Source organism: Rhinatrema bivittatum, chromosome 16, assembly GCF_901001135.1.
Source record: "Rhinatrema bivittatum chromosome 16, aRhiBiv1.1, whole genome shotgun sequence".
NCBI classification, from domain to species: Eukaryota; Metazoa; Chordata; class Amphibia; order Gymnophiona; family Rhinatrematidae; genus Rhinatrema; species Rhinatrema bivittatum.
The window spans coordinates 16,419,763-16,447,246 of record NC_042630.1 but is presented as its reverse complement, the minus strand read 5'-3'; the positions used below and the strand labels follow the sequence as shown (position 1 = coordinate 16,447,246).

The window sequence follows — 27,484 nt, the reverse complement described above, 5'->3', positions numbered from 1 at the left end:
GAGCTTGTGTAATTGGGCACAAGAGATTTGTGGTGCTACACTAAACTGGCAGGACAGTCATAAAATGAATCTGTGTTCTTAAAGGTATTTCTACGGCAGAAATAACTATGTTATGGGGAAGCTGATGGGAGGCTTATAATGTCACATCTGTGTTATGGAAGCTGTGTCTAACAAAATGGCTTTTTTTTGTTGGGTAGTGTTCTAGGAAAACTTTATGGGGAAACATTGCACAACAGAAAGTTTAAAAATATCCGAGGAAAATTTGGTTAACACAAGCCTTGAGCTGTTTGACATGACCCCGTACTCATTTTTCCTTATAATATGAGAAATGCAGACTGGGAACTTTATTGAGGTCATTACATTTAAAGCACTGATGGAATTATAATTACAATGTGTTCTTAGTTGGTGAGAGATGGCCCTCATGACTTACAATGTAAAGAAAAAAACAAAATGACCGTAAATTCTTGCTCTTGGCAGATTCTAAATGGCCTTTATTTTCTTGCTCTTCCCAGATGCTTTCCCTAATAGGTGCTCCCGAGTGTTCATGTCAGGTCTCAGTAACATGATGTAACACTTGGGGAAAAAAATACAAACAAGGATTCCTGCACTGGAAGAGATGATCCCAAAGACCTCCACAGCAACCATGTACTTCCCCTGAGTGCTCAGATAGCCCGGGATGAAGGAGAGCCAGACGCTCAGGAACACAAGCATGCTAAACGTGATCCATTTGGCCTCATTGAAGCTGTCGGGCAACTTACGTGCAAGGAACGCCAATAGGAAGCAGACACATACTAAAAGTCCCATATATCCCAGCATGCACCAGAATGCAACAACTGAGCATTTATTGCACTGCAATATGATAATTCCAGTTTTCAATTTAATATTCTTTTCTGGGAAGGGAGGGCAAAGCAGCAGCCAAGTGGCACAGATGAGAACCTGAAGTAGTGTAGAAGCAAAAACTGTCACAATAGGCACCTGGGGTCCCAACCAGCCTCTTAAGTTACTATTGGGCTTGGTGGCATTGAAGGCAATGACCACTATGATGGTTTTGGCCAACACACAAGAGACACAGAGAACAAAGATGACACCAAAGGCTGGCTGGCGAAGCAAGCAGGTCATTGGGCGAGGAACTCCAATGAAGAGCAGGGAACAAAGAAAACTCATTAACAAGACCCCCAGGAGAAGAAAAGAGAGCTCTCGGTTATTGGCTTTGGCGATGGGAGTATCTCGGTACTTGATGAAGATGCACAATATGGCAGCCGTGGTGATGGAAAAGAAAGAGGCAGCAGTAGCAAGCGTGGCACCCAGTGGCTCCTGATAGGAGAGAAATTCTATTGTCTTTAGGACACATTCACTTCTTCTCTCATTGGGCCATTGGTCGCTTGGACATGGCCAACAGTTGACAGAATCTGTAAGAGGCAATGGCTACTTGTGAGGACATAGGTTTGAGAGCTATCAGGTATTTTCTACGTGTAATGCAACAAGTTACACAACCATCTTTCTTAACATTGGTGAGAGTAATTTAAAATTTTCCCACAGAACTCGCAAGTACTCTGCAAGTGGGGAATGCTAGTACTTTGGTACTTGTGTACTGTGCACCTATTTTGAAGCAGGAACAGAAATTCCAAATTGAAATCTCCGTACTTCCTTTCACTCCCATGATGCAACTCTCCCCTTCTTCAAGTGGGAAAAACATGCAGGCTGTGAAATGATGTGCATATTGGGGGAGGAGGGAAAGGCATAGAGATTTGGAATGTTGCCCAATACAACTGGAAGGTATGGCTAGATGAGAGTCAAGTTCTTCGCTGTTCTCATGGTGGCTTAATGCTTGGGTCAGGCCTTCTTTTAACAACAGTGCAGAGCATTTGTTCGCCTATGATTTGCTGAAATACAGAATCCGCAGAAAATGCAGCTGCATCACTTGATTAAGCAGTCATATCAGTGACTCGTTTCCAACTTATTTGTGGCCTCTTCCCAGTCAACATAGAACTAGGACATGAACTCCTGATTCTTCTTGGGTTTCAGCTCAGTGGCAGGGGTGGGATGGGGGATGTAAATAATTAGTGCAGTTTAGAGGAATGCAGTCTTCACAGTTCAAGGCAGGTCTGATGGGTGGTTATAGAGATAATGGGAAAGGAAATGTGTATCTGGGCTAAAGTAGATAGGGTTCACCTACCAGCTCAGTTAGGGGAGCTGTTCCTTTTGCTTAAGTAGCGGAGTCCCATTTCGAACTGGAAGGTTACAGGTTTAAATCCTAAGGCTCCCACAATGAGAGACACATCATGATTGATCTAGTTTCTAAGCATCCACGATTCCTAGATAGCCCACAACCTTTTTGACATTATTGTAAGAATCCTGAATCTTCATGTTTCACATTCTCATGTTTGAAGGGTCTTGTGTTTCTCTGTTTTTGGACAACCTCAACATGAAGGCCACCACTGAATGGAAAGAGTACTTGTGTTGCCTACCTGTTGTGTTAGAAATCTCCCCTTCAGTACATGGGAGGCAGTCGAAGCAGCAGCCTGGCTTTCCCTTCTGAGCCACCTTTCTGTATCCAGAGGGGCAGTTCTCACTGCACATAGATTGTGGGACCTAGAGGGGCAAAAAGAGAAGGACATTTTGGTGGGGTTTTTTTTTGGCGTGGCAGTTTACCTCTGGTCCTTGGACTTCCAGTTCAACTGGAATCAGTCTCCAATGGGCTACAGTGCTATGATCTTTATTTGCAGCTGTCCAGGGTTTTTCCTTATTTTATTGTCCCCTCTCTCTAATTACCTAGCTGAGTTATTGCAGTGACAAATCGCAGCTGATTGGGGGGGGGGGGGGGGGGTGACACAGCATGGCTCCTTCTGGAGCCCTGTAACCTCGGGCTCTAAGTCCAGCCACGAGGTATCAATATTACACAATGACTGTGACTCCTTCCCTTCTCCAAGGGTTCTGAAACTGCCACTGTAGCATCCCCAGCTCTGGCCAAGCAGCCTGGTCAGGGAATCAAATTCAGGTCCTCTGCATGGCAGCGCTTACCACGAGGTCAGCTCTGTGGAAAATTCCTTCTAAAATTCGAATCTTTCTCTTCAGAAGTGCAGTCATTGAAATAGAAAATAATTAGGCACCGTTCATGTTGCCAAAAATGAAGCTGGTGCTCGTAGGTTTCCTGTGCTACAGTGATATCCTCTTGTTCTGGCTGTGTATTACCATATCACTCTCTTCCCAAGTTCACGTAGTAAATAGGAGGGGTGGGTGCTGCTAATGTATGGTGAGGTGAAGTGAATTGAAGTGGGGCGGTTACCGTTGGGGGGGGGGGGGGGCACTGAAGCAATCCCGGTGGTCACAGGTGGCATCAGTCCACCAGGCCGGATGGGCGCAGACGTGGGCAGGGGCAGGTCTTCAGGTACTCTAGAATCTAAAGAAGGCCAAACCAAAACGCACTCTTTCCTTTTAATCTAATTTGGGTAGGGAAGCAGATCAGGTGGCCCCGTGCTTTTATCACAGAGCCATGAGAAGATCATTCCAAGCTTCTACCACTAAAAGCTCTAGTCCTGCTTCTACCACTCCTCATGTAACCTCCATGGACTCTCTCTCTCTCTCCTTTTTCACCTAATCTTTCTTTAATTGTGCTGTAAACTACCCTGCTTGGAACCTCCTACTAACTCTTTGCCTGACAGAAGTTAGGACTAAATAGTTTTCCAAATGGAAAAATGTCATTAGTGGAATAACACAGGATCGGTACTGGGACCTGTGCTGTTTAACGTATTTATAAATGATACGGAAAAGAGAATGACTAGTGGGGCGATCAAATTTTCAGATGGCACAAAGTCATTAAAAGTTGTTCAAACAGCAATGGATTTGCAAGGTGCTGCAGAGGGACCTTATGAGAGTAGGAGACTGGGTAATTGAATAGCAGATGAACTTTAATGCATAAGAATGAAAAGTGATGTACATAGGGAAAAATACGCAATGGGAATCACCAGCCAGGAAAAGGACCTTAGAGTCCTTGTGGACAATACATTAAAATCCTCAGCTCAGTGTGTGGTGGTGGTGGTGGTCAAAAAAGCAAACAGAATGTTACAAATGGAGAATAAAATGGAAAATATCATATTGTATCTGTATCAAGCCATCGTGTGACTACGCTTTGAGTACCGTGTGCAGTTCTGGTCACCCCATCTAAAAAAAACAAACAAAACAAAACATAGTGGAATTTGAAAAGGTGCGGAGAAGGGCAGCAGAAATGATAAAGGGAATAGAACAGCTCTCCTGCGGTGAGGGGCTATGCAGGCCAGGGCTCTTCAGCTCGGAATTGATGACTGAGAGGGAGAATGAAGGAATTGGTATAAAATCATGAGTGAGGTGGAATAGGTAATAAAGGACAATTATTTACCCTTTCAAAAGAAATACTCAAACAAGGAGACATTCCATAAAACCAGCAACCAAGAGATTTAAAACCAATCATAGAAAATCATTTTTCAATCAGCGCACAAACAAGCCGTGGACTCTGTTGCCAGAGGGCGTGGTTGAGATGACTAGCATAACGGCGGATTTAAAAGAGGTTTGGACACGTTCCTGGAGGAAAACTCTATAACATATTATTCGGCAAGTAGATTAAAGAAAGTCATTGCTATCCCTGGGAATGAGTAACTGGAAAAAAAGATCTGCTTTATGGACTGACCACTGTTGGAGACAGGATGCCGGGCTCAAAAGAAATTGGTCTGACCCAGCATGGCATTTCTTATGTTCTTATGAGTGGCAGAGAGACTATTTGGTGCTGCATACACTAATGGTCCATTTTGTAAATAACTCATGTACTTAAAATATAGCTTTCAAAGTACAGCCAGAGAGGGACCCTGGGTACAGAGAAGAGAATCCATGGTGAAGCAAATGGTCCTCTGCTAATTGATAAAAATAGTTTAAGTTAAGTCTTATGTTTGACAATGGAAGGAATTAACATCTCCTTCCCCAGTGGTGGTTAGACTGTTAATTCCTGGATGCTTTGGTTATGATTTACACATTGGCAGAATGCACTGAGACCTAAAGGTTAAGTGATTAGATCGAGGTCATGATTTTTCTTGATTGGTGAGTACTGAAGGTTTATACCAGTGTGCGGTGGGTGTGCCATTGGATGGCGCTGATATTGATGAACAGCTCCTGCCCTTTGGACACTCTTAGGTCGAAGCTTCCTACTTTCTTGTACTGAATGGCACCGTCGGGTTGCTGTTGCCAGTTGATGATGTCGTACACCGCAGGGGGATTGCCACCAGTGTCGAAGTACATTTCCTCCCCAATCTTGTTCCTGAAGCGTACCTTCTTCATGTAGTGCAGGAGCTTTGGGGGGAGTTACATGGAGAGAAAAGCATAAATTACCCCCAGGAGATGTTTTAGTAATCTGTGGGCATGTAGACAAAGAATCCCTTAAAAGAGCTATTGGATAACCAAAGAGATAAAAGGAGAGACAAGGACAGACATAAAAATGAGATGATTGTAAGTGAAAGAAGGAGAGAAAAATTGTGGGACAAAGATTTAGAGGGGGAAAAAGAGTGATAAAGAGCCAGCAATAAAGAGAAAATGTGAGGGAGGCAAAGGGAGAGAGGGTGTGAGTGACAGAGCTCGGATTTAGAACTGAGGTCCATGGAGATTCAACTATTTTAAAATGAACTTATTTCTGCATCTCACCTGCCATGGTTTGTGATGCCTTATGTTGGCGCAAGTCCTGTTGGTGAAGGGTCCTTCCCCCGGCACACAGGACAGCATGTCCCTCAGGGCGTGTGCCACAGAGTAAACTGCATTGTAGACGTTGTAGGTGCTTCTCAGGCTAATCACTTCAGATTCACTTAGTTTGTCCAGGATCTCATCTCCAGTACAGAATCTGGTAGTTTCTCCGAGCTTTCCTTCGGCTGTTGTCAGATTGGTTTTGGGGCCGGGCCACTGACATTCGAAGATGGCCTCCCAGGATTCTTTAACTAACGTGTCATTTGGAGCAGAAGATGGCTTGAAATTGTAGATAAACCCTTCGATCCCTCTTATCTTACCTTCAGTGACTGCAAAGCCAATGGTACCTCTCAGGAGGTTGGAGAGCTCTTTAGTGGATATACCAGAAGAAGTTGCCCAGGACTCACTGGCGATCCACACTTTGCCGCTGATGTTTTGCCTGGAAAGCTCCTGCATCACTGGGATTACAAAGGGGTCAGAAGAGAAGACCAGGATGACATTGGCGGAGGATCTTCTGACCACCTCAACGATACGGTCGATTATCACACTTGATGGTACCAGCGGGAATGTTTCATGGAAAGCGACACAGACGCCTCGCTTCTGGAGCTCCTCTTTCAAGATCTGGGAGCCTAGGGTGCCATAGTCATCTTCGGTAGACAGGACCCCCACCCAGGTCCATCCGAGGTGTGTGACCAGCTGGGCCTGCCCCAGGGCTTGAATGACATCACTTGGGATGGTCCGGAAGAAAGATGGAAACTGGAACTTATCGCTCAGCAGGGGACTGGAGGATAAATAACTGATCTGCAAAAAAGCAGTCACCATGAAGACAATTTTTAAATTAATTTAAGTAAAATAGTGTTTAACCCACAAAAATATCCCTTTAGATAACTGTCTGCATGATGTGCAGTTTAACTTACTGAAATCCTGCCTGTTCACACGTAAGTTTACCTGCATTGTGCAGAGGCATGTAACTTTGAGCTGACCGCGGTTCCTATGCCGCAGTCAGCCTTCATGTACCCCGATGCTGCATGCTGAAGCCGCTGGGATCCCAACGCTATCAACACGCTGCTGCTGTCTGCGCCATGCCCCTACTTAGACGTGAGCGGCTCAGCCCATCTTTAATAGGCACCACAGCAGGAAACCTGAGATGGCGCCTCCCAATAACATCAAACCCTCCCGGCCATTCAAACACTAGCTGGACTCCCAGATTCTTGCCTCAGCAACAGGTCCTCCCGCTGTGCAGCGCGTGTTGCGGCTTTCTTGTGCATACCTCTGCCTTTGTCTTGCCTTACTCTTGTTCTTTCCTCGCTGTGCCCTGGTCCTCGCCTTGTCCATGCCTTGCCTGTCTCCCTGTCCTGTCTGGTTCGCCCTGTCTTGTCTCGTCTCTGGTACCTTGTTTGTTTTGGCTTGTTTCTCTGGTACTGGCTCTGCTATGGACCTGGACTTCTTTCTTGCCTGCCGCCGAGTATTGACCTCTGCTATGGACCCAGACCACTCTCTTGCCTGCCGCCTGTTACTGACCTTCACTACAAACCCCGACTACTCTTTGATTGCTCCCTGCCCTGACCCTCTGCCTGGACCCAGTTAATGTTGGCTCTCTACCAGCCCTGATCTCAGCCCGTAATGGGACTCTCTTTCTCTGGCTGCCCATAAGGAACTTTCACCTAAGACTTGCCGGCCCCTGGAACCCAAAGGCGCAACCTGTGGGGAATGAAGCTCCTGCTCATTCCCCATCGAGGCATGTCCGCCAGCTTACTGGGCTGCAACAACCAGGCCACAACCCAAGGGTTCACAACTATGGCAAAGCATTCTGGAGGCTGGAGTTAGAGAGGGGTTTGAACTTGTGCGCAAACTTTGGGATTTTCAAATGTAGACACGTAAATTTTCCCGAAATATTGCCATTTGCATAATAGCAGGCGTAACTGTGTGGGTATGTTTGGTGTGATAATTTTAAAAGCAGACGTATGCGTGTAAGTCCACTTTGAAAAATGATTTAACTTATTTGCCCTTTGGTTGCCTAATTTAGGTGAGCTAAAGGGACAGCTCTGTGCCAATCGAGAAACAACATTACACAGAGGAATGCGGCTGAGCTATGACCTTTGAGGAAATGTATCTCAGAAGTAGAATATTTCTGGTCCAGAAGCAGTAGCTCTATCTGTCAGCTGGCGGGAGGCCATCTTGTTGGTTATAAAAGCTCCATAGCCCTTGCTCAGTTGTAACATTGATACATAGGACACGGCAGCAGATAAAGATCAGAAAGGCCCGTTCAGTCTGCCCAGCAAGATATATAGGGTTGTAATTGCTGCTCCATGCAGGTTATTCCCATGCAGAAAGGTGACACCAAAACGACCACCTATTCTCTCTGTCCTTCGTTTCTTCCTCCAGCCACTAGGGATCCTCTGCGTTTATCCCATACCTTTTTTTAATTCTGCTCCTGTTCTTGCAAACTGCTACCTCTCACCACTAGAGGGGGCTCTTGTGAAATGTTCTCTTGCACGAGTCATCAGTCTTCACCTGTATCTGGCTATAACATCATGGAGGTACCCCTGTCTTTGCAAAGCCCAGATAATTCAAGAAAGAAATGTATACTCTGTTGTTTTTATTATTCTTTTAGATAAAGAGTCTTGAGACAAAGAGGCGATAATAGTTGGGAATAAAGTCCATGCTAGTAAATTAATCTACAGTAGGTTCATCAGGAACAGCCTGAGCTAGCCTTGCATTTTCTCCCGCTGAATGGTACTTTCCGTGTCTTTTTTGAAGGAATTCAGGAACTGTAAGTCCCGAAGATGCAGTGATGGAAAACCTGATGGCCTGGAGCATAATCTGCAATGAGGTCACTTTTGAGAAAAGATCTAAAACCAGTACCATGTGGAATGCAAAGGGTGTTAAGTTGAGGAGAATGTTTACTTACTTATTTTATTTATTTAGACATTTTATGTACTGTCATTCCATTTATAGATCACAACGGTTTACAAATTGGCATTCATAATTGTAACTCAACGAACAGACAGTAGGGATTGGTTACAGTGGTGGTATGCAGAGGCAGGCATTTATCTATTGGGTCAGAAATTTCTAGTCCATATTAACACTGATCTAGTCCTCCTTGCTTATGTGGTTCTTTGTAATCTGATTTTTTAAAGTTAAAATGTATCTGTTTTTGAATAGCCATGTTTTTAATTCACATTTAAATCTCTTTCTGTCTGGTAAAATCCGTAATGTCTCAGGCAGAGCATTCCAGAGCTTTGGACCCGCTATGGAAAACATCCAATCTCTTATTTGCATCAGATGTGTGCTCCGTATTGTGGGAATAGTCAGTAGTCCTTTAATTTGAGATCTTAGTGTTTGCTGAGGATTGTAAGGTTGTAGTGTCACTCCTAACAAGCAGGTGTATTTGGAATGAATGATGATGAATATTAGCGTTAATACTTTATAGTAGATTCTGGATTGTACTGGTAACTAATGCAGTGATACCTGCGATGGTGTACTGTGATCATATTCCTAGATCTTAGTAATAGCCTTGCTGGAGCATTTTGCAATAGCTGTAGTGGTTTTAAGTGACTTGCTGGAAGACCTAGCAGTAGGGATTTAGAGTGGTCAAGGTTTGAGAAAATTAAAGATTGCAGGACAGTACGGAAGTCTGTGAGAGTTAATAGTGGTTTTAATTGATGTAGAATATGCAACTTGGCGTAACCCGTCTTAATTAATTTACTGATGTGCATTTTCATTGTGAGGTTCTCATCTAGCTGTACCACTAAATCCCGTACTTGATTTGAGGGATTCATTTGAAAATTTCCCAGGTGTAGGGCAGGTGGTTTATCTGTTGATGAGTTTCTTCTCAGCCAGATGATTTCAGTCTTTTTAGGGTTTAATGTCAATTTGAGTTGCGATAGTTCTTGTTGTATAGCTTTCACATAGGTTGAGACCATCGAAGCTGTGTTTTCAAAAGATCTAGAGAGTGGTATCTAAAATTGTAAGTTGTCAGCAAATAAGAAGAAAGTTATTGCTAGATTCGACAGTAATTTGTATGTTTCTTTTTCAGCAGCAGCTGCTAGAGGAGGCCACCACAGCCCGTGACAATGCTCGTACGAACCTTGCTTCTCAGTGGAATGGCTCTTACCTGGGGGTATCTGTAGAGCCCCAACAGCCTGGCCACGGAAATGGAAGTGGTAGACCGAGACTCTCCAACAACGGCTGCCAGCAGGCCCTGGCTCTGGCACTGGTAGTTCAGGACAGGCCTGTCCTTTCCTGTCAGCATCCACACTGTGCCCCACAGGGCTCTCATTAAAGACACGCAGCTGTCGTAGAGCTGGAAACCTAGCGTGACGTTGGGGAGGAAGGTCTTGTCTTGGTTGATGTCCTCAATGGTGAACATCAAGACCATGGCCAAACTGAAAGTCCTGAGGCTGAATCTGAAGAGAAACATAACAAAGGAAGGTGGCAGACTGAGAAGGTGTAGCAAAACAGTAGTTTTCCCGTAAATATTATCGTTTGTCATTTAAAACTTCTTGTACTGGAAAGCAGGTGGCAGTGTTCCACAGACACCAGCAGCGGGCGCTAAAGGGCCCGCTGCCACTGCTGTGGAATCTGGAAAAAGGTTTTGGTTAGAAACTGTCTGTAAGAAGTGACGGTTGGTTGGCAGCTGCTGGAAGCGAGAGAGAGAGAGAGAGAGAGAGAGAGAGAGAGAGAAAGAGACTGCCAAAGTTACAGGAATTGCCACTGTTTAAATTAGAGCAGTGCTTAGTCTGCGGTTCAGTTCAATAGGAAGTAAACGATGCCATGTCATCCCTTTTCTTTTTCCCTGCTTGCTGTAAGGCAGATTTTTGCTTTATCTCTTTCGGGTACTGTTCCTCCTTGTTTATAATAAGCTCATTGGTTTATTACCTGCTGTGCTTGAGACTGATGTGAAATTCCAGATAAGCGAGAAGCTGCGAGATCCCAGAGTTCTGCTTGCGTGATCTGCGTGCACTTCTCTGGGACCCCACGTTTGTGGGGTCAGTGCCTCCAGAAAAATCCTCCTAAGGAGATCCGTATTCAGCATGGGAGGGGGAAGAGGGCTGGTAGATGGCAGGAAGATAGGTAGAGAGAGAAGGGGATATGGAGAGAGAGAGAGAGAGAGACAGATGGGGACAAAGAGAGAATGAGGAGGTAGAACTTAGATGGCTTATGTCCTTTCCCCCAAGCAAAAGATGAGTTTGGTAGACATTACTTTAAAAAAAAATAAAATGATATTAAATGTATGACTTACGTTTGGCAGAGGATTGGCTCGGGACTCTCCATAAAATTAATTTTGGGCTCCCTCCAGTTGAGATGCACCGGCAGCAGACCCCCTATCATGATATCTCCATCCTGCCTGTTGCTCAGCTCCCCTTGGCCGGGGAGGGTGCAGCCCCCGGTGGCGGTGGAGGCGCGGGAGAGGAGAGAGAGCAGCGGCGGCAGCAGCAGCAGGAGCACCAGCGCGGGCAGCGCCATGGCGAGGAACAGCTCCCGGCGCTCACTGAGGGGGAAACAGCAGCAGGCAGGATTAATGGAAACTTTCACCGAAGGGGGGAGGAAACTCCTCATTCTGGCGCTTTAGGGGGGGCGATGGGAAGTGATTCTCACGGGGAGAAGGGGTCGGGATGCGGCAGCCCCCACCACGGGATCCTTCACGCCAAGGGCAAGAAGGCTCCGGCTCACTTTGTCAGTGTTGGGTTGGGTCCCCCCTGAATCAGCGGCGGTGCTCACACCCAGACAACCTCAGTGTCTGGGGAAGGGAGGGGGAATAGCTCGTAATGGTAAAATATTTATTTTTGGATAACAGTTTTAGATTAATACACTTCAAAATGGTTTACAACAAAAAAAAAATGTATCTGAAGCTTTTCTGGAGGTCTGGTGAGGCAAACTCAGAAATATTGGAGGGAAGGAGGGGCACGAAGCACGTCAAATCTTTTTTTTTTTAAATAACACTAAGGGTCAGCTAACAAGTTGTAGGTGAGGACCTTTTTATTGGACTAACTTAATACATCTGTGACTGCTAACTTTTGAGATTTAGCCTCTCTTCATCAGGTCAGTGAAAAAACAGGGCCGCTGCACTGGGGTTTAAAAATACTTCAGAGTCATCCGGGCATGAGTTTGCACGTAAAGGAAACATTTTCCCTCGGAATTAGCAGAGAAGGATGATATTCTAACACCGCTTTAAAACGTTTCTTTTAAATGCCTTCAAAACTTCCAGGAACATTAATTACATCTTGAACTCCGAAACCAATCAGAAATAATGAAGAAATGAAACCGGGCACACGGCGCCGGGGGGGGGGCCCGGGTTTCCAAGCCATTCATGCGCGTAAAATATGTTTTCGTGCCCGGGGCTCAGCGTGTGTAAAATCACGCACGCGGCACACTTTAAGCCCATGCTTTTCTGCGCCCCCAGCAGTGGGCATGCAGGATGGGGGAGCGGGGGGACTCACGCGCGTAACCGAGCGCTCTGAAAAGTATTTGGGTCCGGCCACACAGATGATGCCTGCGATAGAGCGGGCGTCAGCAGGCGCGGGTGAGTTTGTGCGCCTACCTGGCCACTCGACGTGGGGATTTTCAAAGCAAACTCACGCGCGTGGGTTCGCTTTGAAAATGTGTGTGTGTGTGTGGGGGGGTGGGGACACACGGCCTGTGCGAAATTGGTACCCACGGACTTTATCTCGATGCGCTCAGTCATAAAATTATCCCTCCCCCCCGCCCCCCCCCACCAGTAGCAGGCTTTCATATAATTACGACCCTAGGCTGATTGCATTGGCTCCCCTATTAAAAAGAGAATCCAATGCAAGCTGATGCCTTTGATGCCCAGATTTATCCGCTATGATTCCGGCTCTTGGGTCAGCGCCCTTCCGAGGTTTCTGAAGGAAAGAAATCGTTGGACGCACCCCCCCCCCCCCTCCGTAAAATACGCTCACCCGCACATTACGAGGACACGAGCCTTAACTGTGCTGGGTCCCCCTCCTCTGGAACTCTTTTCCGGCTCTGCTCCTTCTTTAAAGGAACACCCAACCAGGTGATGCCTACCTAAACCTCTATACTCTGCTATTTAAGCTTTATCTTCAGAGAGTCTGTGTTGTGCGGCAGTTGCGGCGTCAGCAAATGATTTTTTTGCATGTTCCTGTACTCGTGTGGTATTATTATGTCAAGAAGACTTTTATGTATCCTCTATTAATTTTATGGATGCAATACAAGCTTTCTAAGCCCCCTCAAACTTTTTTGTGACACATGCAACTAATACATTTTAATAAATTCAAATGCCTACATTCTTCCCTGGGACCAAGAACTAGCACTGGAGGAGTGTCAAAGGGCAAGGCCCCTTCCCCCCCAGGACCTGACAAAAGTGAGAAAAGTGAGCTGCGCACACAGCGCGGCGAAGATCGGCGCTGATTTCCTGAGCTGTTCTCTCACCGCTCTGCTCGTCTCCTGGAGCTGCTCCCTTATGGGGCTGGAGGCGCGGGATCCTTTACCTTCTGACACCCCAGGACCTGCGACAGGGCTGCAATTGTGACTGCACCCCCCCTCGTCTTCCCCTTGCATTTAAATCATTCCTAACTCTCCCCCATCCCCAACCATCTGACCGCCAGCAAACTCCCTCTGCAGAGAGTTGTAATTGTGTCTAATGTCATCAGCGTGCTCTCATCGGAGCGCGAGTGTCATCATTATACAATTATGATTTTAAACGTTTTTAATTTGCTTGGGAAAGTTTCTGAAAGAGATGGGATTACTAGCAAAGGCTGCCTGATAGGGCAGGCAGGTGCTGGGCAGTTTCTCCTGTACCTCCTGCAAAATCTTCTCTCCCAAACACAGACAGACATTCAAATGCAGTCAAAAGAAATAGATTCACACTTTCAAATACTCACAGAAACCCAGATCCACACAAACACAACCATGCACTTTCAAATACACAAGATGATGTGACATCTTCCAAGGCCAAGGATGGACACCGGAAACAAGTGAGGCGCTCCGGTGCCCTACAATCCACGGTACTGCTTCCGGGTGCGTACACTGCAAGAGTCTGTGATTCACTTAAAATAAAACTGCACTGCAAAGCAACCTTCATTTTCTACACAATTAATGTTTTTAAAGTGTAGGCAGTATACACAGCCCTGTACATTTACAGAGCAAAGGTTATTATTTATAAAGCGCCATTCATGTACACAGGACCGTACAGCTATTGGCATCAACACAGGGAGTCATGTAACGACCCCATCACTGAGCTGGAAGCAGTTCATGCTATTATAGCTCCAGGTGTGGGACTTCTCCAACCTCAAGAGTCTTCTTCCACTCTCCTTCCCACCCTCTCCCCCTCCCTTTGTCTCTGGTATAGTTTCTCATTCCTAGGTACTGAGGTCCATATTCAAAAGGATTTAGCCAGATAACCTCAGGGATTAATTATGTGTCCGTCCCCCCGTCCCCCCCCCGACTAGGTAAGTTTTAGCTGGGTAAATGATTACGAGGCTGGAATTAGCTGGATTAAAAAAAAAGGGTCAGTGTGGATGCATTCTGGGGCTTCAGCTTAGCCGTGTACGTCTGGCCATGGTGGAGAGCAGGTCTAACGTTCTCCGGGTACGTGTGTGCCTGCATAACTTTAAACTTAGCCAGCTGTATCGAACACAGAGCTGGTCAAGTTAAAACAAAACCAAACAAAAACACTAGCAGGCCAATAGGCTGATCCCCCTCCCGCCCTAATACTATTTAAGACAAGTCAGAACCTAGTGCCTGATTTTCCCCCCTCCCTCGATTAAGATAAAACAACTTGCAGGCCATAAGCAGCTTAAATTTATGCCCTGCCCCCAGATATTAAATTCAAAGGTCCGGCTCCAGGCCCTACCCCGCCTTCCCACATCACACGTAATCACTAACCCCACTTTCTCGCCCCACCCAGAAACCCCCGCCAAAAATCCCAAAGGCCAACCCGGGAACACGTAGAGTCTAACCAGGCTCCCGCTGGCCTCCAGCATTGCTTTGACAACAATGGGAGACTGAGCTATGAGGTCGACGTTAAAAAGCCTCGTTGGAGCAAAAAAACAAAACAAAAAACAATGCCCACGCAAGCAACGCGAATTACAAAAGCAGCGAAGTAAGTGCGTAGACACCCGTGCGTGCGTTAAAAACGAGAAGGTGAAAAAGGGTGGAGCATGGACGTTCTAGGGAAGGGGCCCAAGAGTTACACACTTACCTCTGTATTTTAAAACCGGAGACCGTGGCGCGCATCGGCTCGTTATCCGCATGACTCTACTGCTGGCTCCAGTTGAGGAGCAAGTCTGGAGATCTCGGCTTTTAGGGCTTGCAGGACAGGGTGAGCGGTCTGGAACAAGTGTGTGGGGGTGGGTGGCGTGCAGGATGAGGAACTGGAGGGGTCTTGAGGGCCTCGGAATTAATCGGCCAAACCGGTCGACTGACTGGGAAAACCGGGCTGTCCCTCGCATGGGCGCGTTTCAAAATCCGCCTACCTGCGGAGGTAAAAGCTGGCAAAGCCCTAGGAAAGATGCGTGGGGTACGTTTCCTCCAGCACTCTCTTCAGGTTAGGCGCATCCTTATGCAGGGGAAGGTGCATTATAAAACATACGCGCGGAAGCGCAGGCACGATTTATAACTGTAGCGTTTCTCCGCTCGCACGCCGATACGCACGCGTAAGGGCACGTGCGTGCTCGCTCATTTTAAAATTGCCTCTAGTTCAAACTGCCAGGCCTCCTGTTTATTTTAGTACAATTTATAAACCCCTTTCCCAATTTAAAGTAAATCATCCAAAGCAATGTACAACAATATAATGCAAACACCCTAAAACAATAAAGCTAATCCATTCTCGTCAACCTACATAAAATTATAATACAGTGTAGCTAAATAAAATGGTTACAGAGACCTTTAGTAGTTCAGGTCATTAAGCATAAGCATGAGCCAGGTCTTCAGTTTCTTTCGAAATTTCATGAAAGTTCATTGAAAATGTTCTCCTCACTATTCTGTTATTCAACTACTAAGAAAAAATGTTTACTGTTCACAATACTCTACTATTCCCAACTACCATGTTAACTCCATTTGATTGTATGCTAATTGCATATTTTGTATGCTAATTGCATATTTTGTAAACCGTTATGATGGCTCTACCGAATAACGGTATATAAAACTCTACAAATAAATAAATGAAATCATGTTCCTCTCTGATCAATCACCAAAGGTAAATCATTCCAAAATGTAGGAAAAACCATTGAGAAAGCTCTATTCTGAAGCCTGACGTAGCAAAAAGCTTTACCTGATGGTAACTTTAATGGGCATTGTTGCTGGGATCTCTGTAACCTACTCCATGTTGTCCATGACAGCTGATACTTCAAATGCGGTGGGCATTTCCCCTTCAGTATCTTAGAAGGCTAGAGCTAGCATCTTAAACTCGCATCGAGACTTGATGGGGAGCCAAAATGATTTTTTTTTTTTTTAAAGTGGAGCTGCAGAATCATGCTTTGAACCACCCATCGCTACCCTTGCTGCTATATTTTGAATGGCCTGCATGCCAAGAAGCCTGCCAGGAAGCTGACACATGCCAAGGGTCCCATGTATCCCAGCGTGCACCAGAAAGCAACTTCCGAACATTCATTTCACTGCCAGATGTTAATGCCTGTCTCATCATGTTCTTCCCTGGGAAGGGAGGGCCCGGCAGTGGTCAGGTGACACAGATAAGGACCTGCCCCTAATGAGGAATGAGGGTATTATTGTTTCAATCAGGAATAGACTGAAGAGTAACTTAACTTAGAACCTAGTTGAAAAATCATTAATTTTGATATAAGGTTTTAGTAGGCATTGCATACTCAAAAGTATAGTTGACTATATTTTCAACAGAGAAAGCCATAGTTGTTTCTAAATAGCCTTTATCTTCCTATTCCTGGTCATTTTTCCTAAGAGCTGTTCCCTGGTGTTCATTTCAGGTCTCAGAACCATGATGTAACACTTGGGGAAAAATATACAAACAAGGATTCCTGCACTGGAAGAGATGATCCCAAAGACCTCCACAGCGACCATGTATTTTCCCTGGGTGCTCAGATAGCCTGGGATGAAGGACATCCAGACACTCAGGAACACAAGCATGCTAAATGTGATCCATTTGGCTTCATTGAAGCTGTCAGGCAACTTGCGTGCAAGGAAGGCCACCAGGAAGCTGACACATGCCAAGAACCCCATGTATCCCAGCATGCACCAGAATGCAACATCTGAACATTCATTGCACTGCCATATGATAATGCCAGTCTTCAGTTTCATGTTTTTCTCTGGAAAGGGAGGGCAAAGCAGCAACCAGGTGACACAAATGAGGACCTGAATAAGTGTGGAAGCAGAAACTATCACAATAGGTAACCAGAGTCCGAGCCAACCTCTTAAGTTACTATTTGGTTTGGTGGCACTGAAGGCAATGACCACCATAATGGTCTTGGCCAAGAGACAAGAAACACAGAGGACAAAGATAACACCAAATGCAGTTTGACGTATCAAGCAGGTTGTTGGTTGAGGTTCTCCAATGAAGAGCAGAGAACAAAGAAAACTCATCACTAGAGCCCCCAGGAGTAGGAAAGAGAATGCCCGGTTGTTAGCTTTGGCTATGGGCGTATCACCGTATTTGATGAAGATGCATAATACAGTAACCGTGGTGATGGAGGAGAAAGAGGCAGTGGCAGTGAGAGTGCCCCCTAGAGGCTCTTGATAGGAGAGGAATTCTATTCTCTTTGGGGAACATTCATTTCTTCTCGAGTTGGGCCAGTAATCATTTGGACATAGCCAACAAATCGCGGAATCTGAAAGAGGAATCACATTGTTTTTTTTTAAAATAAGCATAGAAAACCCCTCTATACTCCTCCAATAATAAATGTATTCTTGGGATGGAGAATTTCTATGGGGCAATATTAGCTAATTCTCCATATTGGGAGGGGAAACTAACATTAGAATTCTTGGTTGCATGAGATTTTGGTCCCTGGCTCAGGGAACTGGTCCACAAGTCCAGTTAAGCTCTGATCCAAAGCCTTTGATGTTCTAGAATCTTTTTTTATTGCATTGAGGATATCGGTGAATCATCTGCCTTCATCCTCTTGCACTTTCTATAGCATTATACTGAGTTATTTCGTATGTATTTTTTTTTCAGTTTTGATATCAATTACCCTTTCTTCGATGCCAGATTGTACCTGTCATGTTGGAGATCTCCCCTTCGGCACACGGGAGGCAGTCGAAGCAACAGAGGGGCTGTCCTTTCTGAGCTGCCTTCCGGTAACCAGGGGGGCAGCTCTCAGTGCACAAAGAGTGCGGAACCTGAGGGGGCAAAGAAGAAGCGATCTTTTGGAATTGTAATTGAATATTTTTAATATTTAATTTACTATATTTGATATACTGCTTTTTCTCAACAATCAAAAATATCTTAGATATATCATAGATATACATATTTCACATAAAATTTCCTCTGACAGATTAAAACGTACGATATAAAGGTGCAATCCTAACACCCAACTACACTAATTGATGCAGGACATAATGTTAAAAACTCTTCTCTCTACCCAGTTCCCTCTCTGACTGTGTAAAGGTTGCTATTGCTTAAGTCAGGGACCACATTACAATGTATCGAGCACAACAAGGGCCCAGGGTGTGTGTGTGTGTCCCTTGGAGCTCCTTGACATAACAATCAAGTCCCCAGCATTTGCAGGCATAACGGTATTCAGCAGGCTTAAACGCCATCATTTTTAGCACACAAGGAGCCCCTTCAGTCATGGATCTCCACCCTCTACCAAAATCAGAAAAACCTTCCACCCAACAGGTACCAGGTGTTTTCCCAGCTAGCAGACTACCTCACCTCAGTGACAATTGCAGGCCATAAAATATAAATAGTAAGTTACAAACAAGAAAGTGAACTGGAAACCACTAAAAGCCAGACTCATATGTAGTGCAATATCACCATTCCTTATTAAACCAAATCAAGAAATATAAATGAATTGTAATGGTAAAGAAACCATATTAATAAAAATAATATTTCAAACAGAAGACAAATAGAACATCTAATAATTAAGAAGAATAAGGATAAAATAAACTTTAAACATTCCCCCCAAAATCGATCAAATATTTCAAAACAGCAGACATATCAAACACCCAATTAAAACTAATAAGGATAAAAAAATCCCCTCTCTCCATATCTGGAAACCTTTTGTTTTCAGTCACCCTGAGATTGTAGAGGATTAGTAGGGGGAAGGAAAGGAGACTTCCTGCTTTCTGTCTCATATACATACATGTTCATTCACTCACACACTCATGCACCCTTCTACCCTCTCTTCTAATCCCACCCTCTCACTCACCTTCAGTCATTCACCCCTCCCCTTCTCCCCTTCTGTCACTCACCCTCTCCTTCCCACTTATTGATGTCCCTTCCATTTCAGTCACTCACCATCCTCACCCCTTTCCCTCTCTGTACCTTCCCATATTACTCCCCACTCCTCTCCTAGCAGCTTGGGACCTCTCTTCACTGGCAGAGGGTAAGAACTCTGCCAGCGCACCATTGCATGAAGTCTCTCCTTACTGGCGGATGGTGGGTATCCCGCCAGCATGCCATCTCATGGGGGCCTCTCCTTGCTGGTGGGGGGATGGAAACCCTGCCAGCACACTGTCACACGGGGTCTTTCCTCGCTTGTGAGGGATGTGAACCCTGCCGGTGCATCATTAAACTGTACCGTCACGTGTTTGTATATGTTGCCTCCTTCCATTACTCCGATGCTCCCACCTGCCTGCTCGACTGTCCAGCTTCATCAAGGGTGACAATTTGACCTTTGATGACAACGTTGGATACTCGGGCAGGCAGGTCGGCGCATCGGCAGGCTGCACATAATGCAGAGTTTCTAAGTGATAGGTGGGCTGGAATAAAAACATTGAGAGGCTGGATTTGGCCCATGGACCATAGTTTGCTCACCACTGGCTAAAGTATTTTCTCATTTAAAAAGAAGTGAGGAATACAAGTTATTTCAAAATGGACCATTAGCATACGCAGCTCTAAGTGGTCTCTTATTCTAACAGGCAAAGACTTAATAAGGGGCCTCATGCAAGGGAGATTATAACTCAACAGAAGAAAAATTAGGTAAGTGAGAGGGAACAGTAAGACTCAGCAAAGCGCAATGAGGCTGCCTGACGAGTGGTAGAGGCAGGACTGGAACGCCTGGATGCTAGGACAAAGATAATAGGAGTATTGGACATGGAGCCTCCAAAAGGTTAAATAATTAGATAGGGGTCATGATTTTTTTTGACTGATACAGTGCAGCAAGTTTGTACCTCTCTGCGTTGGGTGTGCCATTGTATGGCGTTGATGTTGACGGAGAGCTCCTGCCCTTTGGGTGCCCTGAGGTCGAATCTTCCCACCTTAACATACTGGATGGCACCGTCGGGTTGCTGGTGCCAGTTGATGATGTCGTACGCGGCGGGGGGATTTCCATTTATGTCGAAGTACATCTCCTCCCCCATCTTGTTCCAGAATTGCACCTTCCTCATGTAGTGCAGGAGCTGTGGTGGGGGACGGTGCATGGAGAGAAAAGCAGAAATTATGCTCCCAGGAGATGAGTTAGTAATCTGTCGGCGCCTAGATAAAGAATCCCTTGATAACACCATTTGGTTACCAAAAGAGATACAGGGAGGGAAAAGGACAAAAGGAAAGTGACATGAGTAAAAACAAAATACAGCAAAAATATAAAAAAGTGGGACAAAGACTTAGAGGGTCACAAAGGGAGATAAAGATCCAGCAGTAAAGAGACAAAGTGATAGAAAGAAAGAGAGGAGGAGTGTGTGTGTGTGTGTGGGGTGGGGGGAATGGCAGATCTAGGGATTAGAACTGAGGCACATAGAAATTTAACTGCATCTCACCTGCCACGGTTCGTGACTCCTTATGTTGGCGCAAGTCTTGTTGGTGAAGGGTCCTTCCCCCGGCACACAGGACAGCATGTCCCTCAGGGCGTGTGCCACAGAGTAAACTGCATTGTAGATACTGTAGCCGATTCTCGGGCTACTCACTTCAGAGTCCATTAGTTTGTCCAGGCTCTCTGCTCCAGTACAGAATCTGGTAGCTTCCTCGAGTTTTCCTTCAGCTGTTGTCAGATTGGTTTGGGGGTTGGGCCACTGACACCTGAAGATCACCTCCCAGGACTGTAGAACCAATGGGTCATTTGGTGCAGAAGATGGCTTGAAATTGTGAAGAAATTCTTGAATACCGTTTATCTTGCCTTCAGTGAATGCAAAGCCAATGGTACCCCTCAGTAGGTTGGAGAGCTCTATAGTTATGACACCAGAGGTCACTGACCAGGACTCACTGGCAATCCACACTTTGCCACTTATGTTTTGCCTGGAAAATGCCTGCATCACTGGGAGTACAAAGGGTTCAGAAGAGAAGACCAGGATGACACTGGCTGAGGATCTTCTGACCACCTCAACGATACGGTTGATTTTCACACTTGATGGTACCAGTGGGATTTTTTCATGGAAAGCGACACAGACGCCTCGCTTCTGGAGCTCCTCTTTCAAGATCTGGGAGCCCAGGGTGCCATAGTCATCTTCGGTAGACAGGACCCCCACCCAGGTCCATCCGAGGTGTGTGACCAGCTGGGCCTGCCCCAGGGCTTGAATGACATCACTTGGGAGGGTCCGGAAGAAAGATGGAAACTGGAACTTATCGCTCAGCAGGGGACTGGAGGATAAATAACTGATCTAGAAAAGAAGCAGTCACCGTGAGGACAAATCTCAAATGAATATCAGTAAAAGAGTGTTTATCCCACAGAAATGTCCCTTTACATAATTTCCTGCCCAATATGTGAATTAGTTTACTGAAATCCTACCTGTTCGCACACAGTTTACCTGCACTGAGCAGAGGTTTTTTTGGGAGTGGAGATGGGGTGGGGTTTGGACTTGTGCGCACATGTTTGGATTTTCAAATATAAGCTTGTAAATTTTCCTGAAATACTGCCACGCACATAATAGCAAGGTGAAATTGCACACCGCTTAGCCTGGCATGATCATTTTCAAAACAGACATATGGGCAGAAGTCTACTTTAAAAATTGGTCTAAATTATTTGCGTTTTGGCTGCCTAATTTAGGTGGGCCATTATACCCTAATTGTCAGCTAAGGAGGAGTAAACCCTGTTGTTCTGCCATAGTTATGTCTGGCCCTTTTCTGTGCCAATGGAAAAAGCACATTACACAGAGGAACACTACTGAGCCACGTCCTTGTGAGGAAATATGTCTCAGTTCGGACTGGACCTAGAAAGTGTCTGGTTCAGAAGCATCACCTCTATTGATCAGCCAATGGGAGGCCATCTTATTGGTTAAACTTATAGAAGCTCCATGACTTTTGCTTGGTTATGACATAGAAATATCATAAGTGACGGGAGATAAACACCCAAAAAGGCCCATGCAGTTTGCCTAGTAACATATTTAGGGTTGTAACTGCCGCTCCTTGCAGGTAAACCTCCAGGCCTTCTGTTTAGGGTTGTAACTGCGGCTCCATGCAGGTTATCCCCATGCAGAATATTACATCTGTTATCTGTTTTTCATTGCATTCATCCAGCCATTATGGATCCTCTCTGTTCATTCCATGCCCTTTTGAATTCCGCTCTCTGTTCTTCTAAACTGCTGCTTCTCAACACTATAGGAGCCTTATGAAATGCTCCCTTTCATGAGGCATCAGGTTTATCTGTGTCAGGTCATAACATCGTAGAGATACCCCTGTCGTTGTTGAGCCTAACTGATTCAAGAAAGAAATGTATACTTTGTGGGGTTGTTTTTTTTCAGATAAAGAGATAAGAAGCAAAAACTGTTCGGAATAAACTCTCAGCCAGTAAATTAATCTGCAGAGCTACCTAATGCCTGAATTAGCATTCGGATTTTCTCCCACTGCATGGTGCGACTTGTTTTTACAATTTCTCTTTGCGCAACGCAGGAACTATAAGTCCCGTAGATGCAGTGGTGGAAAAACTGATGAGCCTAATCTGCAATTATGTCATTGTAGAGGAAAGAGCTAAAACTGATTGCATGTGGATTACAGAGGTTACTCATTTCAGGAGAACATATGTAACCTTTTCAGTAGCAGCTGCTAGAGAGGTCAACAGCTGCCCATGACACTACTTGTATGAATCTTGATTCTTAGTGGAACGGCTTTTACCTGGGGGTATCTGTAGAGCCCCAACAGCCTGGCCATAGAAATGGAGGAGGTGGACCAAGACTCTCCAACAATGGCTGACAGTAGGCCCTGGTTCTGGCACTGGTAGTTCAGAACAGGCCTGTCCTTGCCTGTCAGCATCCACACTGTGCCCCACAGGGCTCTCATTAAAGACACGCAACTGTCGTAGAGCTGGAAACCTAGCGTGATATTGGGGAGGAAGGTCTTGTCTTGGTTGATGTCCTCAATGGTGAAGATCATGGCCATGGCCCAACTGTAAATCCTAAGGCTGAATCTGAAGAGAGAAATAACAAAGGAAGGTGGCATAGGAGAGAAGTTGTGTAAAGCATTTATCTCACTGTAAATATTATTGTCATTTAGAACATCTTCTTCCCCGTTAAAAGCAAAACATTTTGGGATAACGATGGACAGAAATTGTCCTAAATGTAGGTCTTTGGAGGGTACACCGGTGCATTGTTTATGGTCCTGTCCAGTGATACAACAGCTTTGGAGGAAGGTTTTTGCATCTATTTCTTCCTGGACAGATGATATGGTTTTCCCTAAGCGCTGCTGTGGGGTTGCTGGATATATTGGATGATTACAACGTGTCTGATAAATATCTGTTATCATTTGTGAGGAAATCTTGCTATATGGTAAAAAAAAAAAAAAGTATTATGTTGCAATGGTTGACTGCAGGACCCCCCCCCCCCCCCCACAGACATTGGAGCTGTGGCTCAGTCAAATGCATAACCTTTAGACAATGACGAATTGTGCTTAAAAGTACAGTAAAATGTAGGCAACAGTTTCTGACTGCTCGACTTCTCAGTATGATCATTAACTCTTTAAAGATATGAACCTGTACATTTATTTCAGTGGGGAACATTTTTTCGGAGGGGTGGGGTGGGTTTTCTTCTTCAGGGTATACCACGTGCTTACATTGTATACTTGGGCTGAATGAGCCCGCGCGATTGCTTTGTTTCAAGATGGAACCAAGCAAAACTCGTTTGCGCATAAATTATGCACGTTTGCCTTGTGAAATACATGAAAAGATTTTTCCATAAAAATAGAAGGACTAGGGGCCACTCCATGAAGTTAGCAAGTAAACTCACAAACAGAAGAAAATTCTTTTTTCAATCAGCGCGTGGTTAAGTTCTGTAATTCATCGCCAGTGTTGCGATCCCGGTCACTAGACTAGCGACCGGGTTCTTACCTGCTGCCTTGGGAGAGGGGACCTTTTAACGGTCCAACCACGGGCAGCTCCGGCCCCGCCCCCTTTGGTGATGTCAGACGCCAGCGACTACTTAAGGCCGGCGTCTGCCCTGTGGAGGTTGCTTAGCAACGAAGTTACTCAGTGTTTGAGTGTTTTGTGCTGTTACTGCTGTTTCTGTTCTGCTGTTCCAGTTCCTGTTGATCCTGATTCTGCTGATCCAGATCCTGCTGATCCTGACCTTAATCCTGGTCTTGCCGCTCCTGATCCTGATCCTGCTGTTCCAGATCCCGCTCCGCTTCAGGATTTGTTTCTGTTGTTTCTGTTCTGCTGTTTCTGTTCTGCTGATCCAGATCCTGCTGATCCTGACCTTAATCCTGGTCTTGCCGCTCCTGATCCTGATCCTGCTGTTCCAGATCCCGCTCCGCTTCAGGATTTGTTTCTGTTGTTTCTGTTCTGCTGTTCCAGTTCCTGCTTATCCTGAATCTGCTGATCCAGATCCTGCTGATCCTGACCTTAATCCTGGTCTTGCCGCTCCTGATCCTGATCCTGATCCTGCTGTTCCAGATCCCACTCCACTTCAGGATTTCTCTCGGTTAGTTCTTTGGTTTCTGACTTTGGCTCTATCACTGATTCTCTGTGTCTGCCACCTGCCTCGCCCCTTGGCTTGTCTTCTCGTCTCGTCTCGTTCCTTCTCCTAAGTCCCAGCGGTTTGGGTCCTCACGAGTTCCTCTCGGGGGGATCTTGGGCTTCCAGGGTGAAGACTTCACTTTCATCTCTGTCTTGGTTCCGCTTCCCGGCCTGTGCCATCTCCAAGGAATTCGCTCTTCCCATCTGCGCACTCCGCCAGGCCGGCCCAAGCGTCCACCGTTCTGTCCGCATCAGCCAGAGGATGTGGTTATGGCATTTAGGGGTAGATTTTTAAAAAATACGCCCGCACGTATATTTGTTCGCTGACTAGGCGCAAACAAATGTACGCCGGATTTTAATAGAAATCGGAGCAGCCTCGGAGGGAACTTTCCTTCCACCCCCCCCCCCCCGCACCTTTCCCTCCCTTCCCCTACCTAACCCACCCCCCAGCCTTATCTAAACCCCTCCCTACCTTTGTTAGAAAAGTTATGCCTGCCTGAGGCAGGCGTAACTCGCGCGCGATTCCCCGGCCCGGGAGTGGTTTCGGAGGCCTTGGCCACGCCCCCGAAATGCCCCAGGCCGAACCACGCCCACGGCCCCGCCCCCGGATGGCACGCCACCGCGTCACGGTCCCGACGCCCCCCCCCCCCAGGAAAGCCCCGGGACTTACGCGCGTCCTGGGGCTTGCGCGCACCGCCGAGCCTATTCAACATAGGCTCGACGCACGCAGGGGGAGCTTGGGGCAGGTTTTCGGGGGGGGGGGGGGGTGCGCGCGTATCTTACGCGCCCACCCCTTTGAAAATCTGCCCCTTAGTGTAGCTGGGTTTAAAAAAGGTTTGGATAAGTTCCTAGAGGAGAAGCCCATAAACTGCTATTCATCAATAAGGAATGGTAGCTTGGGATCTATTTAGTGTTTGGGGACTTGCCAGGTACTTGTGACTTGGATTGGCCACTGTTGGACTCAGGATGTTGGGCTTGATGGACCCTCGGTCTGACCCAGTATGGCATTTCTTATGTTCTTCTGTTGGACAGCAGGTGACAATGTTCCTCAGAAGGGCCAGCTGATGATATCATTGTGGCTTCTGTGGAGTCTGGAAGAAGTGTCATTTAGAAATTGCCTTTAGGGAACGGCATTATCAGCTGCTGGAAGCAAGAGAGAGGGACATCAAACTGGAATTGTACTGCCAAAGTTACCAGAACAGTCTCTGTTTAAGCTGGAGCAGTGCTTAACCTGGAGCTAAGTTCAATAGAAAGATTTTTGTGTTATCTTTTTTTCGTCCACTGTTCCTCCTTGATAATAATAATCACATTATTTATTTATTTAGTGGGTTTTTTTTTTTTTTTTTTTATACCGGCATTCATGATACAGATCATATCATGTCGGTTTACAGGTAACCAGGGTTTTAATATAGTGCAGAGAAATAAAAAGTTACAATGAAACGGGGGTGAAATAACTGGGGGGAAGAGGAAAAACACAGCAGGGAGTAACTTGTTAACCATAGCAGTTATTTACAGTGCGATTGACATTAGTTTATTACCGCTGTACTTGAGACTGATTTCATATCCCAGATAAGTGAGAAGCTGGGTCATGCCAGTGTTCTGCACGCGTGGTCTGTGCGCACCTCTCTGGGAACTGTGGGACCCCCCACGTTTTTGGACTCACGGTGTCCCCTGAAAAATCCTCATGGAATAGCTTTTTTTGGACAGGGTAATTGTCTGAAATCAAGCTGGACCCCCCCCAGCTGGTGGGTGGTTGGTTGCCAGGACACGGCACACACACGCAGACGTAAATGAGAAGTATGCAGTGCCCGCTGGGACCCCCAGGCAGCCATGGGCTCAAGCCACGGTGGGTGTTAAGGGGAGTGCAAAGATGTTATGCGGCAGGAGGACGGAGGGGAGATTTCAGTTAGATATTAGGAAGGACCTTTTCCGGCTGCGACAGAGATCAAGTGGTTAAGGGCTGCACACAACCTACCCAGGGAGGCGGCAGGCTCGCCGTCACTGGACGGCCCTTAAAAGCAGGTTAGGAACACATCTGTCTGTGAGGGGTTAGGCGCGGTAGATGTTGCCCGGAGGCAGAAAATGGCCAAGTTGAACTCTCGAGGTCCTTTCCTTCCCATCTTCCTGCGATGCTCTGTGACACAGGCACCAGAATAGAGTGGGCCTCAGGAGCCATGGCCTGATCGGAGTCACCTGGGGGGGGGGGGGGGCGGCCAGGGGGGGGGGGGGGGCCAGGTCAGGCAGAAAGCCAGCACCTGTTCAGCAGCAACAACAGCAGGAGGAGAGCAGTGGTGCATGGAAGGGGAAAGGGGTGGTAGAGGGGAGGGAGACAGAGAGAGAGAGAGAGAGAGAGAGGATGAGGGGCAGGTGAAGAGAGAGGTAGCGAGAGCAGGAGGAGGGGGGTGAGGGGGGCAGAGACAGACCGGTAGGGAACGGGGAGGAGGCAGAACTTGTTTGACTCCACCCCCATCCTCCAAACCAAAAAGATTTTCCGCCGCTCAGGCTGGAGATGCGCTTAGGAGTCTGATAAATGTGATGTGCCCGACTCACCTTTGGCAGAGGATGGGCTGGGGGCTCTCCGCGAAAGTCATTTTGGGCTCCCTCCAGTTGAGATGCACCGGCAGCAGTGCCCCAATCAGGATGTCTCCTTCCCGCCTGTTGCTCAGCTCCCCTTGGCCGGGGAGGGCACAGCCCCCGGTGGCGGTGGAGGCGGGGGAGAGGAGAGAGGGCGGCAGCAGCAGGAGCACCAGCGCGGGCAGCGCCATGGCGAGGAACAGCTCCCGGCGCTCACT

General features: G+C 46.4%; 2 protein-coding genes across 2 annotated transcripts; both read right to left on the bottom strand.

Moving 5' to 3' along the window:
* Window positions 1-480: 480 nt before the first annotated feature.
* On the bottom strand, window positions 481-11,169 carry LOC115077448 (extracellular calcium-sensing receptor-like). Its single transcript, XM_029579740.1, has 6 exons — window positions 10,946-11,169; window positions 9,818-10,109; window positions 5,665-6,501; window positions 5,089-5,316; window positions 2,469-2,592; window positions 481-1,409 (listed from the first exon to the last, which is right to left on the bottom strand). Exons 1-6 carry the CDS (start codon window positions 11,167-11,169, stop codon window positions 481-483), a joined length of 2,634 nt encoding a protein of 877 aa, XP_029435600.1.
* A 5,388-nt stretch (window positions 11,170-16,557) lies between these two features.
* LOC115077447 (extracellular calcium-sensing receptor-like) lies at window positions 16,558-27,457 on the bottom strand. The gene is made up of 6 exons (XM_029579739.1): window positions 27,243-27,457; window positions 22,859-23,501; window positions 20,572-21,408; window positions 20,074-20,214; window positions 17,868-17,991; window positions 16,558-17,483 (listed from the first exon to the last, which is right to left on the bottom strand). Exons 1-6 carry the CDS (start codon window positions 27,455-27,457, stop codon window positions 16,558-16,560), a joined length of 2,886 nt encoding a protein of 961 aa, XP_029435599.1.
* Between the last annotated feature and the right edge of the window lie 27 nt (window positions 27,458-27,484).

Coding starts and splice junctions, on each gene's coding strand:
- LOC115077447 (XM_029579739.1), bottom strand. CDS start 27,457: ATGGCGCTGCCCGCGCTGGTGCTCCTGCTGCTGCCGCCCTCTCTCCTC. Junction 23,502..27,242: donor CAGCCCATCCTCTGCCAAAG/GTGAGTCGGGCA, acceptor TTTACCATATAG/CAAGATTTCCTCACAAATGA. Junction 20,215..20,571: donor GGAGTCACGAACCGTGGCAG/GTGAGATGCAGT, acceptor CCCCCACCACAG/CTCCTGCACTACATGAGGAA.
- LOC115077448 (XM_029579740.1), bottom strand. CDS start 11,169: ATGGCGCTGCCCGCGCTGGTGCTCCTGCTGCTGCTGCCGCCGCTGCTC. Junction 5,317..5,664: donor GGCATCACAAACCATGGCAG/GTGAGATGCAGA, acceptor CTCCCCCCAAAG/CTCCTGCACTACATGAAGAA. Junction 1,410..2,468: donor GGAGATTTCTAACACAACAG/GTAGGCAACACA, acceptor TGCCTCTTACAG/ATTCTGTCAACTGTTGGCCA.